At 44.2% G+C, this 14,741-nt stretch overlaps 2 protein-coding genes across 2 annotated transcripts; both read right to left on the reverse strand.

Moving 5' to 3' along the window:
- Nucleotides 1-72: 72 nt before the first annotated feature.
- LOC129701537 (protocadherin gamma-C5-like) lies at nucleotides 73-5,031 on the reverse strand. Its single transcript, XM_055642785.1, has one exon. It carries the CDS (start codon nucleotides 4,855-4,857, stop codon nucleotides 2,479-2,481), a length of 2,379 nt encoding a protein of 792 aa, XP_055498760.1. The 5' UTR covers nucleotides 4,858-5,031; the 3' UTR covers nucleotides 73-2,478.
- A 2,847-nt stretch (nucleotides 5,032-7,878) lies between these two features.
- LOC129701538 (protocadherin gamma-C5-like) lies at nucleotides 7,879-10,863 on the reverse strand. The gene has a single exon (XM_055642786.1). It carries the CDS (start codon nucleotides 10,702-10,704, stop codon nucleotides 8,329-8,331), a length of 2,376 nt encoding a protein of 791 aa, XP_055498761.1. The 5' UTR covers nucleotides 10,705-10,863; the 3' UTR covers nucleotides 7,879-8,328.
- Between the last annotated feature and the right edge of the window lie 3,878 nt (nucleotides 10,864-14,741).

Here is a 14,741-nt window from a genome sequence, read left to right on the forward strand (position 1 = left end):
CTGTGCTTCTGAGAATGAATACATAATATTTGATTAAAATATTATGTGGAAACACTCTCTACATCATATGTTGGGCTCTGGCAATTGCAATTCAGATTTGAAACGAAATATATTTATTTTGAAACTTCGTACGATTTTGTTCTTCACTGCTGGGGTCCATTAATGGAAGTTGCTGCAATCTAAAACTAAATACACGGTGCTGCAGGAAGGCAGTGGGGGACGCAGCACCTGCAATCGATCGAATAAGGGGCCTGTACCGGATCGTTGACTGTCCATTTCCCCGACCCATTGCGTTCCTCCAATACTTTGTTTTGAGAGAGTTTCTTATTGCTTTATTGTAAGTATATGAGGAGATTCTTTGTAGTGTCACGTTTCTTAAAGAATTGTAGTGCCACTTTCCTTAAAGCTGGATTTAGTGAACATGTCGCTTTCAACGGTACCAACAGGTGAAGGAATTTTGTCTTTCAAGTAAGGTGTTCATGGGGAAAGATTATTCAGCTCCAAATCAAATAGAGTTGATTGTCAGGTGCATCTTTTACCATCACAAATCAGAAAGTAAATTTGGATTGATTCTGTCAGGAGTGTCTGCATTTGTGTACGCGTTTTAATTCAGAGAATCAGGCTGATAGAATGGGAAGACTCGTACAAAGGTGTCAGTGGGAGGTTGAGCACAGGAAAATTGGACGATTTGTGAATTCCTATTTACTTTGTGCCCCTTTGTTTCATTGTGCACTTCTTCCAAACATTCCCTTCGTGCAATTTACATATACGCGACTCAATGTCGCATTGATCCTCAGAGGTGTATTGTATTATTTATACCACTAGATGTGGGCGTTCTATCGAAATCACTTCGGTTGCAGAACGACACAGAATATGATTCAAGACTATATTGACCCATGCATGAAATCTCATCTACGAAGAAAAAAACACAAATGGCTTCAAACATTCATCAGGTCACAGATTATATGAGGAAAGAGAACAATTAAATGGTCAGTTCTGGGCCCTTCATCAGAATTGCAAACCAATGAATATGTTTTAGTTTTCAATAGCAGTGTGAATGGGGAATTAAGGATAGAACATACTAATATATTTCAGAAATTTAAACTAAATGGCATTCGCAGCGGCAAGGATAGCAGTTGGGACAAGATTATACTAAATTGCTTCTACTGTAGGTTGCATGACGTTTCTGATTTGTGAGTTCTACAGACACACGATAATGAGTGAGAGGCAAGGTATTGCTGAGAGTTGAAGGAAATAAGGATATTTTGGGGCTATAAGAAAATAGTTCTTTAAAAATGGAAGCTAGTGGTGACATTTGCATATGGCACGTTTGCGCTCATCAGCGTAGGTTGGGAATACAATAGTTGAGATATCCTGTTATGGCTGAACAAATCACTGCTTTGGCCGCATTTGAAGTATTGTGCACAGTTCTGGTCTGAACGTCATTGGTAGGCGAGCTGGAACTCCTGATTGCAATATTTTCAGTTATATTCCCATTCCAATGCAGTCTCTATGTCCTCAGTTTACTCCATACGCAGAGGGAGGTCATATACAAACTGAAATACCGGCACCCTATATTCCGCTTGTGTGGCCTACAATCCAAAGGCATGAACATGCATTGTTCCAACTGTAGATTACCGTCTGCCCACCTCCTTCTCCTGCTGATCCATAAGGGTGCTCACATTCACATCCTCTTCTACCCGTCGTACTGTTTCGCATGAGCCTTGCCTGCCCATACTTCTATAGTTTCTTTCGTACATTCCCTTCTTATCGGATTCCACCATCTCGTTCTCCTTTTTCATATCTTAACTCCCGCCTATGTGACCATCTCCATCCGTTGTTTTCCATCTGCCAGCCAAGTTTTCCTTTCCTGTATTCAACTTGCCGGCACTTGCCTCGCCATTTTCATTTACCGCTTTCTGCCAGCTAATACTTCCCTAGTCCAGATTGGAGGCATGGGGCAACCTGAAACGTTAGCTATCCATATCCCAGCTCACTTCGGGGCCCACCTGATGAGTTTCCCGCCAGATCATTTTATCTATCAGCTTTCGCATCTTGTGTTTCTCATTCACTTTATATTTTCATTTCCGTCTTCTAAGTTTGTTATTTAGTTATTTGCTCTGTACCTATCAGCATTTCATATGGAATATGCTGACGTCGAATTCTTTATCGTATATTTTACTTTAGGCAAGTAAATGTATTTAGCATCCTTAATGTGATTGATCCAGCAGCAATGTATATATGTATGTCGTTCAATAATAAGCAATATCATTTGATCAGAGTTGACAGATACCTCTCAGACGATGGGCTTTATTTGCTAAAAGTTATATATTCGTTACCATGACAACAAATGCTCACTTTAAATGAAATAGAAAACATGCACAATATTTTCTTAAATATTTCACTCACGAATTATTCATATGCCTCGAGAGTAAAATGACCACAAATAAGATGCGCCTTCCTTGAGCATACGCATCATTAGGCCTGAGACGTGGGAGCGCCGCATGGCTTCAAGAAGAGGAAATCACTTTTCGCTGACTCTGGAGACAGGCAGACCGAGTATTGGTGCGGCTCCGGTACGCGGACAACCCGGCCTGTCCCGGGATAGCGTAAAGTTTCCTCTATAGCAGGTCTTCCATTAAACGTGCCGTGCAACTCTCCACGATTGTAACAATAACTGGGGGTGTTATACCCTTGGATAATACTTCTGTCCTGTTTGCACTTGATGCCAATCAACAGAACGATAATCAGAAGAAACACAACGGAAGTGCAACTGAAAATTATGATAAAGTAAACATTTGGATCAGAGAAATATTCTGGATTCTTCACAAAGGTGCTGCTTTCGGTGATTCCTTCAGTGATGTTCTCCAAAACTCGAATGTTCATTGTAACTGTACTGGACAGGCTTGGCTGCCCATTGTCCTTGACCAAGATGACCAGAGTCTGTAAACCAATATCGGACTGCAAAATGTTGCGACTAGTTCTGATTTCACCGGAAATCTTCCCAACGTTGAACAAAGTGGGATCGGTAGATTTCACCATCTGATGAAAGAGTCGTGAGTTCTGACCAGAATCTGCATCTGTAGCTATTATTTTGGTGACCAAATAACCTTGACCCGCTGATTGGGGCACGATCTCCGTTGCCACTGATCCACTCTGTTCTAAAGGCGAAACAATTACCGGCGCGTTGTCATTTTGATCCAGGATGATGACATTCACCGTGGCGCTGCTGCTTAACGGAGGCACCCCACCATCACGGGCTTGTACATTGATCTGGAAGTTCTTGAGTTCCTCATAGTCGAAAGAACGCAGCGCGTAAATAGTACCGTTCATTGGGTTAATAGACAGGTAAGTGGATACTGGCAGGGTTTGGATCCGATTGTCCCCAAAAGAGTAAGAGATATAGGAATTCTGCTCCTGATCAGCATCTAGTGCAATTAGTGCAAAAATGGATGCACCCGGAGCACTATTCTCCGTCACATATACGTTGTAGGATGATTCAGAAAACCGCGGGGCGTTATCGTTTATATCGGTTATTGCAATATGTATAGTTTTATTTGACGACAGTGAAGGCGATCCCAAGTCCCATGCTGAAATTGGTAATGTGTACTCAGAAATTACTTCACGGTCCAACGTTTCACTGGTAACCAATTTATAATGGCTCGATGCTGTTTGTAGTCTAAAAGGAACATTCTGAGGCAACTCGCAGCGGACTTGACCATTCACTCCAGAATCACGATCAATAACATCAATGAACATAATGAATGTTCCTGGTGGAGCATTTTCCGGGATTTTGGTGGAGGCTGATGTCAGCTTTATCTCGGGTGCGTTATCATTCACGTCAGTTATTTTGATCAGCACATTTGCGTGCCCAGTAATTGGAGGTGAACCATTATCCATAGCTTGAATATCGAGAGAATAGCTAGTTGCTTCTTCAAAATCCAGCGGTCCTTCTACACGGATCTCTCCATTATGTGGGTCTAATCTGAATAAATTACCCACTCTTCGCAAAGTAACATCACTAAAAGTGTACGTCAGCTCCGCGTTCAGACCTTCGTCCGCGTCATTTGCATTGACTTTCATCACAATGGCACCTTGCCGAGCGTTCTCACTTAAGCTGCCCCTGTAATTATCTCGATCGAACACTGGTGGATTATCATTATTGTCCAATACAGTAATGAGAACTTGAGCTGTGCCTGATCTCTGAGGTATCCCACCGTCAGTCGCCGTAAGCAAGAGTTGATATGATGATTGGACTTCTCGGTCTAAATATTTCTCTAACAGTAACTCAGCTACCATAATACCATCTTCTTTTGTATGCGTTTTTATACTAAAGTGCTCATTGGAACTGATTGTGTAGGCGGTGACAGTATTTATTCCAATATCGGGATCGTCCGCGCTCTCAAGGCGGAAACGTACTCCGGGTGCAATCGCTTCAGATATCTGCAAGGCGATGCTTCCGTCATCGAAATTGGGAGGATTGTCATTTACATCGAGAATCTCTACTTCCCCGCGGTACACCTCCGAGGGATTTTCTAGTGTTGTTTTAAAATATATAGTACACATTTCGGTGTGCCTACAAATACCTTCCCTGTCGATTCTTTCACGAATAGATAATACCCCATTGTCTAAACCAACCTTCATGTACCGTCCACCGTCATCAGAGCCGAGTCGCAATTTGCGAGCTGATAATTGCCGCACGTTCAGACCCAGATCTTGTGCGAGATTTCCAACAAAAGCGCCTTCTTCCATTTCCTCCGGAATAGAATAACGAAGTTGCCCGGTGATTAGATGCGGTGCACATACCAGTAACATACACGTAAACACATTGCAGGCAAACCTCAGTAGGTACGCCATTGTTCCGTAGTCAGCGAATGTCCAAAACCAAGCCTCTCTTCGGGTAATCCGTAAAAAAATTCTTATTACAAGATAATGTAAGTCATATATATTCTGAAAGCCGTAAGGAAACACACTGTAAATCTATCTTCCCCAGCTTGATCCCACCATCAAAACGCAGGCACTGCTCGCCTTTCTCGTCGCGTCTGACGTTTTTGTTCTGGGCAGTGGGAGGGGCAATGGATCCATCTATGCACTTGAGCTTCTCATTGGTAGACAGCGACACGACCAGTTCTTTTTAATAACTACAGTTGCAATTCTTAAAGCTGGACTGTTCCCCAAAATATTTAACTGTGAAAAACCATAAACGCTAATTCCTGCAAATAACAGGTTGATTTGTTTTCCGCGTTGAACCTAGAAAGTCAAAGCAGACATGTTTTGGTGGCATTGTGACCTGAAAATGCTTCATACCATCTGAATAGATCCATTCACTCAAAAAATGTACAGATAGGTTGCATCATTACATCTGGGATCCAATATACCAGACGGAAAAATACTCCCTACAACATGAGCCAGAGTCTGGCAATTGCCGTTAAGAATTGAATCAAAATATATTTATTTGGAAACTTCGTACCTTTTTGTTCTTCGCTGCTGGGGTAGATTAATGGAAACATAAGAAATTGCCGTCGCATTAATCTTAAGCAAAATACACAGTGCTGGAGGAAAGCATGGTGCGCAGCATCTGCAATATATCGAAAAAGGGTCCTGGACACGACACGTTGACTGTCCATTTCTCCGACAGATGCTGCCAGATCCGTTGCGTTCCTCCAATACTTTGTGTTTTGCTAGAGTTCCATATTGTTCTTGCACTACTAAACAGGCAGCAATGCATATTTGAGGAGATATTATTATAAAGCTACGAATTCATTACAAGCGAACACGAAGAACTAGATGATGGTATGAGAAATAGAATGCAAGCAAAGAAGTATAATCCTTTTTTGGGGGGTGATTGACTGATAATCCTGGACATGAGCCCCAGCAAGTTTTTAGTTGCTGAATTAAGTTTAAACTTAGTATTAGTTATACCACAAGATGTGGATGTTCTTTCGAAATCACTTCGGTTGCAGAAAGACACAGAACCAGCTTCAAGCCTCAATTGACCCAAGTATTAAATATCATCAATAAGGGAAAACAACACAAAAGGCTGCAAACATTCATCAGCTCAACGATTATCTAAGGAAAGAGATCAATTAAATAATCAGGCCTGGGCCCCTTCGTCGTAATTGTCAACCATTGAAAATAAGTTTGTTTTCATTGGTAATCTGAATGGGAAGTGGGGGATAGAAAATACTAATATCTTTCAGAAGTTTAAACCAAATGCGTATTCGCAGCGGCAGGGTGGCATTTACGATAAGATTATACTTCGTCGTTTCTGATGTACTTTGCACGACATTTCTCATTTGTGAGCCCTGTAGACATACGACAATCAGTGAGTGGCAAAGTCTTGCACGGAATTCGAGGACCTAAGGATATTTTGGGGGTATAAAAATTAGTTATTTATAAATGGGGAGCACGGGTAAGCAGGGTGGTCACGTTCGCATGTGGCACCCTTGCCCTCATTGGCCTAGGTGCGCAGCAAAATAGTTCAGATATCGTGCAACGGCTGAACAAAATATTGCTTCGGCCTCATTTGAATGATTGTGCACAATTCAGGTCTGAGCGACATAGGAATTGTGTGATTAAGCAAGGGAAGGTGCATGAAAGATTACAAGGTATGTGGTCTCAATTGGATGGCTGATGAGACGCCCACTTCGCCAAACAGTTGCAGTTAGACCACCAGAGCCAACTAGAACTCCTGATTACAACATCTTCAATTCACATTCCAATGCAGATCTCTCTGTCCTCATTTTTTCTCCATACTCAGAGAGGCCACATACAAACTGAAATACAAGCACCCATATATTGAGCTTGCGTGGTCTACAACCCAAAGGCATGAACATTGAATTTTTCAAGTATAGATTACCGCCCATCCACCACCTTCTCCTGTGGATCTACACGGCTGCTCTCGCGTACATATTTTATTTCCACTCCTCGTCTACTCATCTTTCAGCTGTTCCAGATCTTCCTTCTGCTCGTCATCCACCACTGCATCCCGGCAAGAGGGCCTGAAAACATCGGACTGGCTGAGGAGGCCACAAATAGGCCCCGACCTCGGATGGACTATGAGGAAGAGGAGAACTGGACTTTTTGGTGCCTTCCCTCACTGGGGTTTCTGCTGTGGGTAGACGTTTCATTTTAAATCCTATAGTTTACTGTGTCGTTTTTCTTTTTTCTTTTATATGGGTGTATGGAAATATAATTTATTCTCTGAAAAGCACTTTGACTTCAACGTGATTTGATTTAAAAGTGCTATATAAATAAAAAATACTTACTTACTTACTTACTATAACAACACCCAGCCTCTGCAAACAACCACCCAAGAACCCTGCTTGCCTATACTTCTATATATATGTTTCTAATTTCCCCTTCTTATCGGATTCCATCATCTCATTCTTTTTCACCTATTAACTCCCGCAATCCGTTGTTTTGCATCTGTCAACCAACGCATTCCTTTGCTGGATTCCACTTGCCTCACCACTTACGTTCACCTCTTTCTAACAGTTAATACTCCATTAGTCCAGATTGGAGGAAGAGTGTCTACCACAAACGTTATCTGTCCATATCCAAGCTCAATTGGTGGCCCATTTGACGAGTTTCCAAACACCTCGTTTTATTTTGTACAATATTTTAGGATCCGCAGTCTCTCGTGATTCGGGTTCATTTTATATTTTAATTCTCGTCATCTAAATTTGTTATTTGGTTACGTGCTCTGTTCATATCAGCGCTTCAAATGGAATATGCTGAGGACGAACGTCTTTCGCGTGTATTTTAGTTTAAGCAAGTAAATGGATTCAGCATCCTTAATGTAATTGATCTTATAATAATAATAATAATAATAATAATAATAATAATTTTATTTATAGAGCACTTTAAAAACAAACATAGCTGCAACAAAGTGCTGTACATCACTAATCATTGACAAAAAAGTTAATACACACCAAAAATAACAATCAAAAGAAATAGTAGGAAAAGACATGTAAAATAAAGAAACATCAAAAACACCACAAACAGAAGCAAAGCCTCAGGCATGGTCAAAAGCCAGGGAGTACAAATGCGTTTTAACACTGGATTTGAAGATGGACAGTGTATATTTGTCCGTCGTTCAATGATAAGCAATAAGACATTTTAGATTTGACAGATCCAACACTCATTCGATTGGACTTTATTTGCTGAAAGTTATATATTTTAACCATTACAACAAATGCACTATTTAAACGAAAGCGTAAAAATGGATCAAAATAATATTTTCCTAAATATTTCACTCACGAATGATTCACATTCCTTGATATTATAATTACCCCAAATAAGATACCCCTTCCAAGGGGTTACGCATCATTGCGCCTGAGACGTGGGAGCGCCGCATGGCTTCAAGAAGAGAAAATCACTTTTCGCTGACTCTGGAGACAGGCAGACCGAGTATTGATGCGGTTCCGGCACACGGACAACCCGTCCTGTCCCGGGATAGCGTAAAGTTTCCTCCATGGCAGGCCTTCCATTAAACGTGCCCTGCGAATCTCCGCGATTGTAACAATAACTGGGGGTGTTATACCCTTGGATGATACTTCTATCCTGTTTACACTTGATCCCAATCAACAGAACGATGATCAGAAGGAAGACAACGGAGGTGCAACTGAAAATGATGATTAAGTAAACATTTGGATCAGATAAATATCCCGAATTTTTCACCAAGGTACTGCTTTCCGTGATTCCTTCAGTACTGTTCTCCAAAACGCTAATGTTCATTGTAACTGTACTGGACAGGCTTGGCTGCCCATTGTCCTTCACCAAGATGACCAGCGTGTGTACAGAAATATCTGTCTGCAAAATACTGCGCGCTGTTCTGATTTCACCTGAATTTTTCGTAACGGTGAACAAAGTGGGATCGGTAGATTTCACCATCTGATAAAAGAGCCGTGCATTCTGACCAGAATCTTCATCAGTTGCCATTATCTTGGTGACCAAATACCCTTGACCCGCTGACCGGCGCAAAACCTCTGCTGATCCACTTTGTTCTGAAGGTGAAACAATTACGGGCGCGTTGTCATTTTGATCCAGGATGATCACATTCACCGTGGCGCTGCTGCTCAATGGAGGCACCCCAGCGTCTCGGGCTTGTACGTTAATCTGGAAGTTTTTGAGTTCCTCATAGTCAAATGACCGCAACGCATAAATGGTACCGTTCATGGAGTTAATGGCCAGGTAAGTGGACACTGGTAGATTTTGGATGAAATTGTCCACCAAAGAGTAAGAGACATAGGAATTCTGCTCCAGATCAGGATCTAGAGCAGTTAGTACGAAAATCGATGCGCCGGGTGCATTGTTCTCCATCACATATACGTTATAGGTTGATTCAGCAAACCGCGGGGCGTTATCGTTTACATCGGTTATTGTAATATGGATGGTTTTATTTGACGTCAGTGAAGGCGATCCCAGGTCCCGGGCTAGAATTGGTAATTTAAACTCAGAAATTGTTTCACGGTCCAACGTTGCACTGGTAATTAATTTATAATGGTTCGATGATGTCTGTAGGCTAAATGGGATATTCTTGGGTAGCTCGCAGCTGATTTGACCGTTCTCTCCAGAATCCCGGTCAATAACATCAAAGAACGTTATGAATGTCCCTGGCGGAGCATTTTCCGGGATTTTGTTGGAAGCTGATGTCACCTTAATCTCAGGCGCGTTATCGTTCACGTCAATGACCTTGATCAGCACGTTAGAATGTCCGGCCATTGCGGGTGAACCGTGGTCCACAGCTTGAACAGCAAGAGAATAGCTGTTTGCTTCTTCAAAATCCAGCGGTCCTTCAACTCGAACCTCCCCACTATATGGGTCTAAACTGAATAAATGACGCGCTCTTCGCAAATCAACATCACTGAAAGAATATGCTATCTCAGCATTCAGCCCTTCGTCCAAATCATTTGCTTTGACTTTCAGCACCAAGGTACCATGTGGTGCATCCTCGCTTACGCTGACCCTGTAAATGTCATCATCAAACACAGGCGCATTATCATTGAAGTCCAAAACAGTAACAAGAATCTGAGCTGTCCCTGTTCTCTGAGGAGTGCCACCGTCTGTCGCAGTGAGCAAGAGCTGAAAAGAAGATAGCAGCTCTCGGTCCAGTGACTTATCTAACAGCAACTCTGGTATAAGAACATCGCTCTCGGTTCTGTGTGTTTTGATACTAAAATACTCGGTGAAACTGATTGTGTAGGCGACGACAGTATTTATTCCAATATCAGGATCTTCTGCCCTCTCGAGACGGAAACGTACCCCGGGTGCACTCGCTTCCGATGTCTGTAATACGATGCTGCCGTTTCCGAAAGTAGGTGGATTATCATTGACATCAAGAATCTCTACTACACCGCGGTACACCTCTAACGGATTTTCCAGTGTTGTTTTAAAAGACACGGTACACATTTCCGCTTGCCTACAGATACGTTCTCTGTCGATTCTTTCACGAATAGATAATATTCCATTGTCCAAACTAACCTTCATGTATCGCCCTCCGTCATCGGAGCTCAGTCGGAATTTGCGAGCTGACAATTGCCGTACATTCAGGCCCAGATCTTGAGCGATATTTCCAACAAATGCCCCTTCTTCTTTTTCTTCGAGTATAGAATAACGCAATTGCCCGGAAATTAGATCCGGTGCACATATCAGAAGCATGAATGCAATCTCGTTAAAAGGAAACCTCGGTCCGTACGCCATTGTTCCGCACTCAAATAATGTTGAAAAACAGGCCTCTCCTCGATTAATCGGTAACACTGTTCTTACCACGATGTAGAATATATCTTCTAATTGCCTAGTCAAAACAGGCAGGGTATTATATACTCCGCAGCTTAATAATACGATAAAACGCAGTGACTGCTCGCCTTTCTGTCGGGTCTGGCGTTTTTATTCTGGGATGTAGGAGGGGCAATGGATCCATCTGTGTACTTCAGCTTCTCATTGGTAGACAGCGACACAGCCAGTTTTTTTTAGACAACTGCAGCTACGGTTCTTAAAGCTGTATGGTAGACTTTAAATTGTGGCATACAACCAGAACATGTATCAGTCAATGCTTCATTTTTGTTTTCAGCATATATCTTCGAAAGTCATCGTAGGCGTTTTGAGGCATTTTGACATAAACTATCAAAGTTTCACTCAGATTGTTTGAATTGTTATTATTGCTCCGTAAATACCTTCTAGTTTGATAAAGCATGTTGTAGAGATAAATCTTCATTGTTGTTCCATCAGCACACTTGCAGTCAACCGTGAAATTAATGGTTTCAGGGAATGAAAGGGTGTAATGGTTAAAATATATTCAGTTCAAGATAATAAAAAGGGGTATACATTTCTACAGACTATTTTAACGGGGCTGAAGTAAACTTGATAAATAAATGCGTAAAGCAGGACTCTAGAAAACATTGAAGACTGTGCGTTTTTGTTCGTTCATGGAGAAGGCACGCGGAGCCAACAATGGAGTGCTACATTGGTCTACCTTAGATTCTTCAATATCCATTTGGGAACATCAAAATGGTGAATTTTGGTGAATTGTGAATTTGGAAAATGGTGAATTGCTTAACGTTTCGTCGACTCGGACTATCCTTGCTGACTTTACTTTCAACTGAACGTTATTCCCTTATCATGTATCTATGCACGGTAAATCGATTGAATGCAATCTTGTATTGCCATTTTGCTGACTGGTTAGCATGCAACAAAAACTTTTAACTCTATCTCAGTACACGTAACAATAAATTAAACTGATCTGACTAAACTGAACGAAACAAATAGTGAATTGCTAATATCTTTTCTCGGCATCAGTTGATTTCTTGGTTGGAATTAAATTAGAGGCGAAGAAATGCCAAAGTATCCAAGATATATTCAAATAAAGTGAGTTCGGTATTCCGACTGTGCATGCCCGGTCATAGGTCACCAGCTATAAACAGTCTCGGCAACGGTGGTGCTGCATTGTATGCAGGCTTGCGTTTCGGCCGTGGGCGGGGTCGGGCCCGGCTCTCCGTCGCTGCGGGCGCTGTTGAATTGCTGCTGGACAGTCCCCATCTGAACCCCGGTGTCCCGTCCCTGTCCGGGGTGGCCCTGAGCTGGCTGGGCAGCCCCGGACTTGCAGCCGGTGCTGCAGCTGCTGGCTCCAGCTCGGCTCTGCCTGTCCCGCCCGGTTGGCCTGCAGCACTCTACCTCCAACCCCCTCCCGTCAGTCCGACACCGAGGTCCTACTGAAGATGGGCATGCGCCAGCCGTGCTCGAAGGGGCGACTCGGAGCCTGGTCGGAGAGTCTGCGGACGGGCTCCTGCCGGCCATGGGCAGACCGGGCGCCCGCTGGAACTGCTGGTCCTGCTGGTGGTGCTGGCGGTAGCAGGAAATTCCGCCCCCTTCACTTGCCCAGCCCCAAACCCAGACTCCGGGCTAGCTCTAACTCCAGGTCGAGGCTGAAAGCCGCCCGCAGCGCAGCCCAGGAGGCCGAGCCCAGGTTGGCGCTGACGCAGGCGAGGCCCTCGCTCCTCCTCTGGGTTGTGGATGAAGTGGCAGCGGGTACCGTAGGGGCTGAAGCCGGTAGTTTGCACGTAAGGTGGCTTGTACTTGCGGTGGCTTGTAATTGAGGAGCGCAGCTCGGCCAGGCCATGGGGGAACTGGCACTTGTCGCCGTAACGGCCCATCGGGGAGCGGGTTCCCCTGTTGTTGGAGCGGGATTGAGCTGGAATTGCCGCTAGCTGTGCGCTGATTCACCGTGCTGGCTGTTGGTCTGGGGCTCCTGGTGTCGTTGGTCCGGGCTGTCAGTTGACCCGGCGGGAGAGACGGTGAGCTGGGTTTGGCGCTTCTGTGCGCTGACGGGGCCTAGGAGCCGGTGTCCCGTCGGCCTGGACGTCTCCGGCCGACCCCCGGGCGGTCGATCCTGTCTGCGGATGAGGCGGATGAGGCGGATCTCCCCCCCCCCCCCCCCCCCCCCCCCCACCCCCCCCCCCCCCACCCCCCCCCCCCCACCTCCCCTCGCATCTCCCACTCGCATCTGCCCTCTCTATCTGCCCCCTGACAAATACAAACTTGAAAAAGCTACACTCACTGAATCTACAGCACTTCGATCGATGTTTATTCGGAGTACCGAACTCGCTTGTTACTCTGACTAAAATGAGCGCAACTTGGAATGGAAGCATACGTTTGTGGTGGTGAAGTAGGCTAATATTCTTCCAAAGACACCTTGCAGAGATGAAAGTGATAAAAGATTCTGAAAATTGATTTTATTTTTTTCGGCACATCATTTAGGGTCTGTCTGATCTACTCAGATTCCCATATCCAACAACCTATGTCCTATGATAGGTGAGGTTTCGGGTCGGGACCTTTCTTTAGACAGTATGAAGAAGAGTCCCGACCCCAAACGTCACCTATCGAAGGTGGACAAAAATGCTGGGGAAACCTTTCTTCGGGCCGAAACCTTTCTTCATTTAATCCAGCATTTTGTGTCTTTCCTTGGTAAACCTGCATCCGCATTTCCTTGGTTCTAACTTTTGCCATTATTCTGTGTATGCTAGAGATGCTTCTTGTGTTCTGACTGTAATCTGCTCCTTTGACATTGTTGATGGAGCCACTGAGTATATCCGCTGCTGTCCATCGAACATTTCTCGTGAATTTGAAAGCACGGGTGCACTAGGGAATCAGATAAAGGCTTCAAAATATTCCAGTGTTGTTTCTACTACCATCACTCAGCAATGTTTATATTCGGATTGATTTGGTCAGGCGCAGCGGTAGAGTTGCTGCGGAGCAACACCAGCCATCAGGGTTTGATCCTGACTACGGGTGCTGTCTACACGGAGTGTATACATTCTCCCTGTTACCATGTGGGCTTTCTCGTTGTGCTATGGATATCTCCCACATCCTAAAAAAACGGTCTAAATAGACAATAGACAATAGACAATAGGTGCAGCAGTAGGCCATTCGGCCCTTCGAGCCAGCTCCGCCATTCAATGTGATCATGGTTGAGAATCCCCAATCAGTACCTCGTACCTGCCTTCTCCCCATATACCCTGACTCCGCTATCTTTAAGAGCCCTATCCAGCTCTCTCTTGAAAGTATCCAGAGAACTGGCCTCCACCGCCCTCTGAGGCAGAGAATTCCACAGACTCACAACTCTCTGTGTGAAAAAGTGTTTCCTCATCTCCGGTCTAAATGGCTTACCCCTTATTCAGGAACTGTGGCTCCTGGTTCTGGACTCCGCCAACATCGGGAATCGTTTATTGGCTTCTGTAAATTATGTAAATTGTCCCTTGTGTGTAGGATAGTGCTGGTGTACGGGGTGAACGATGGTTGTCGTGGACTCCGTGGACTGAATAGCCTGTTTCCACGCTGTATCTCTAAACTAAAACAAAAGTATTTGCGCACATTCGAATCCAGTGGACGCTGACGTTTATTGTGGAAGGTCACGATCTACACGGGTCATCAAGTACACGCACACATTTTATATCCGCTCCTCCTCTACCAGTCATACAATTCATTTTCACTCACCCAGCTCCTCCTTCTGCTCATCATCCACCACTACCTCCTCTCTAATCCCTCCAAACCCCCCCCCCCCACCCCCCCCCCCAACCCCCCCCACCCCCCCCCTCAACCCTCAATTGCCAACACGAACCTTGCTTGCCTATACTTTATTTTATCTTTCCCATTTTACATTCTTATCGGTTTCCATCATCTCATTCTTTTTCACCTGTTAACTCCCGCTCTGTGACCATCCCCATCCTTTGGTTTGCATCTGC

Source organism: Leucoraja erinacea, chromosome 11, assembly GCF_028641065.1.
Source record: "Leucoraja erinacea ecotype New England chromosome 11, Leri_hhj_1, whole genome shotgun sequence".
NCBI lineage: Eukaryota > Metazoa > Chordata > Chondrichthyes > Rajiformes > Rajidae > Leucoraja > Leucoraja erinaceus.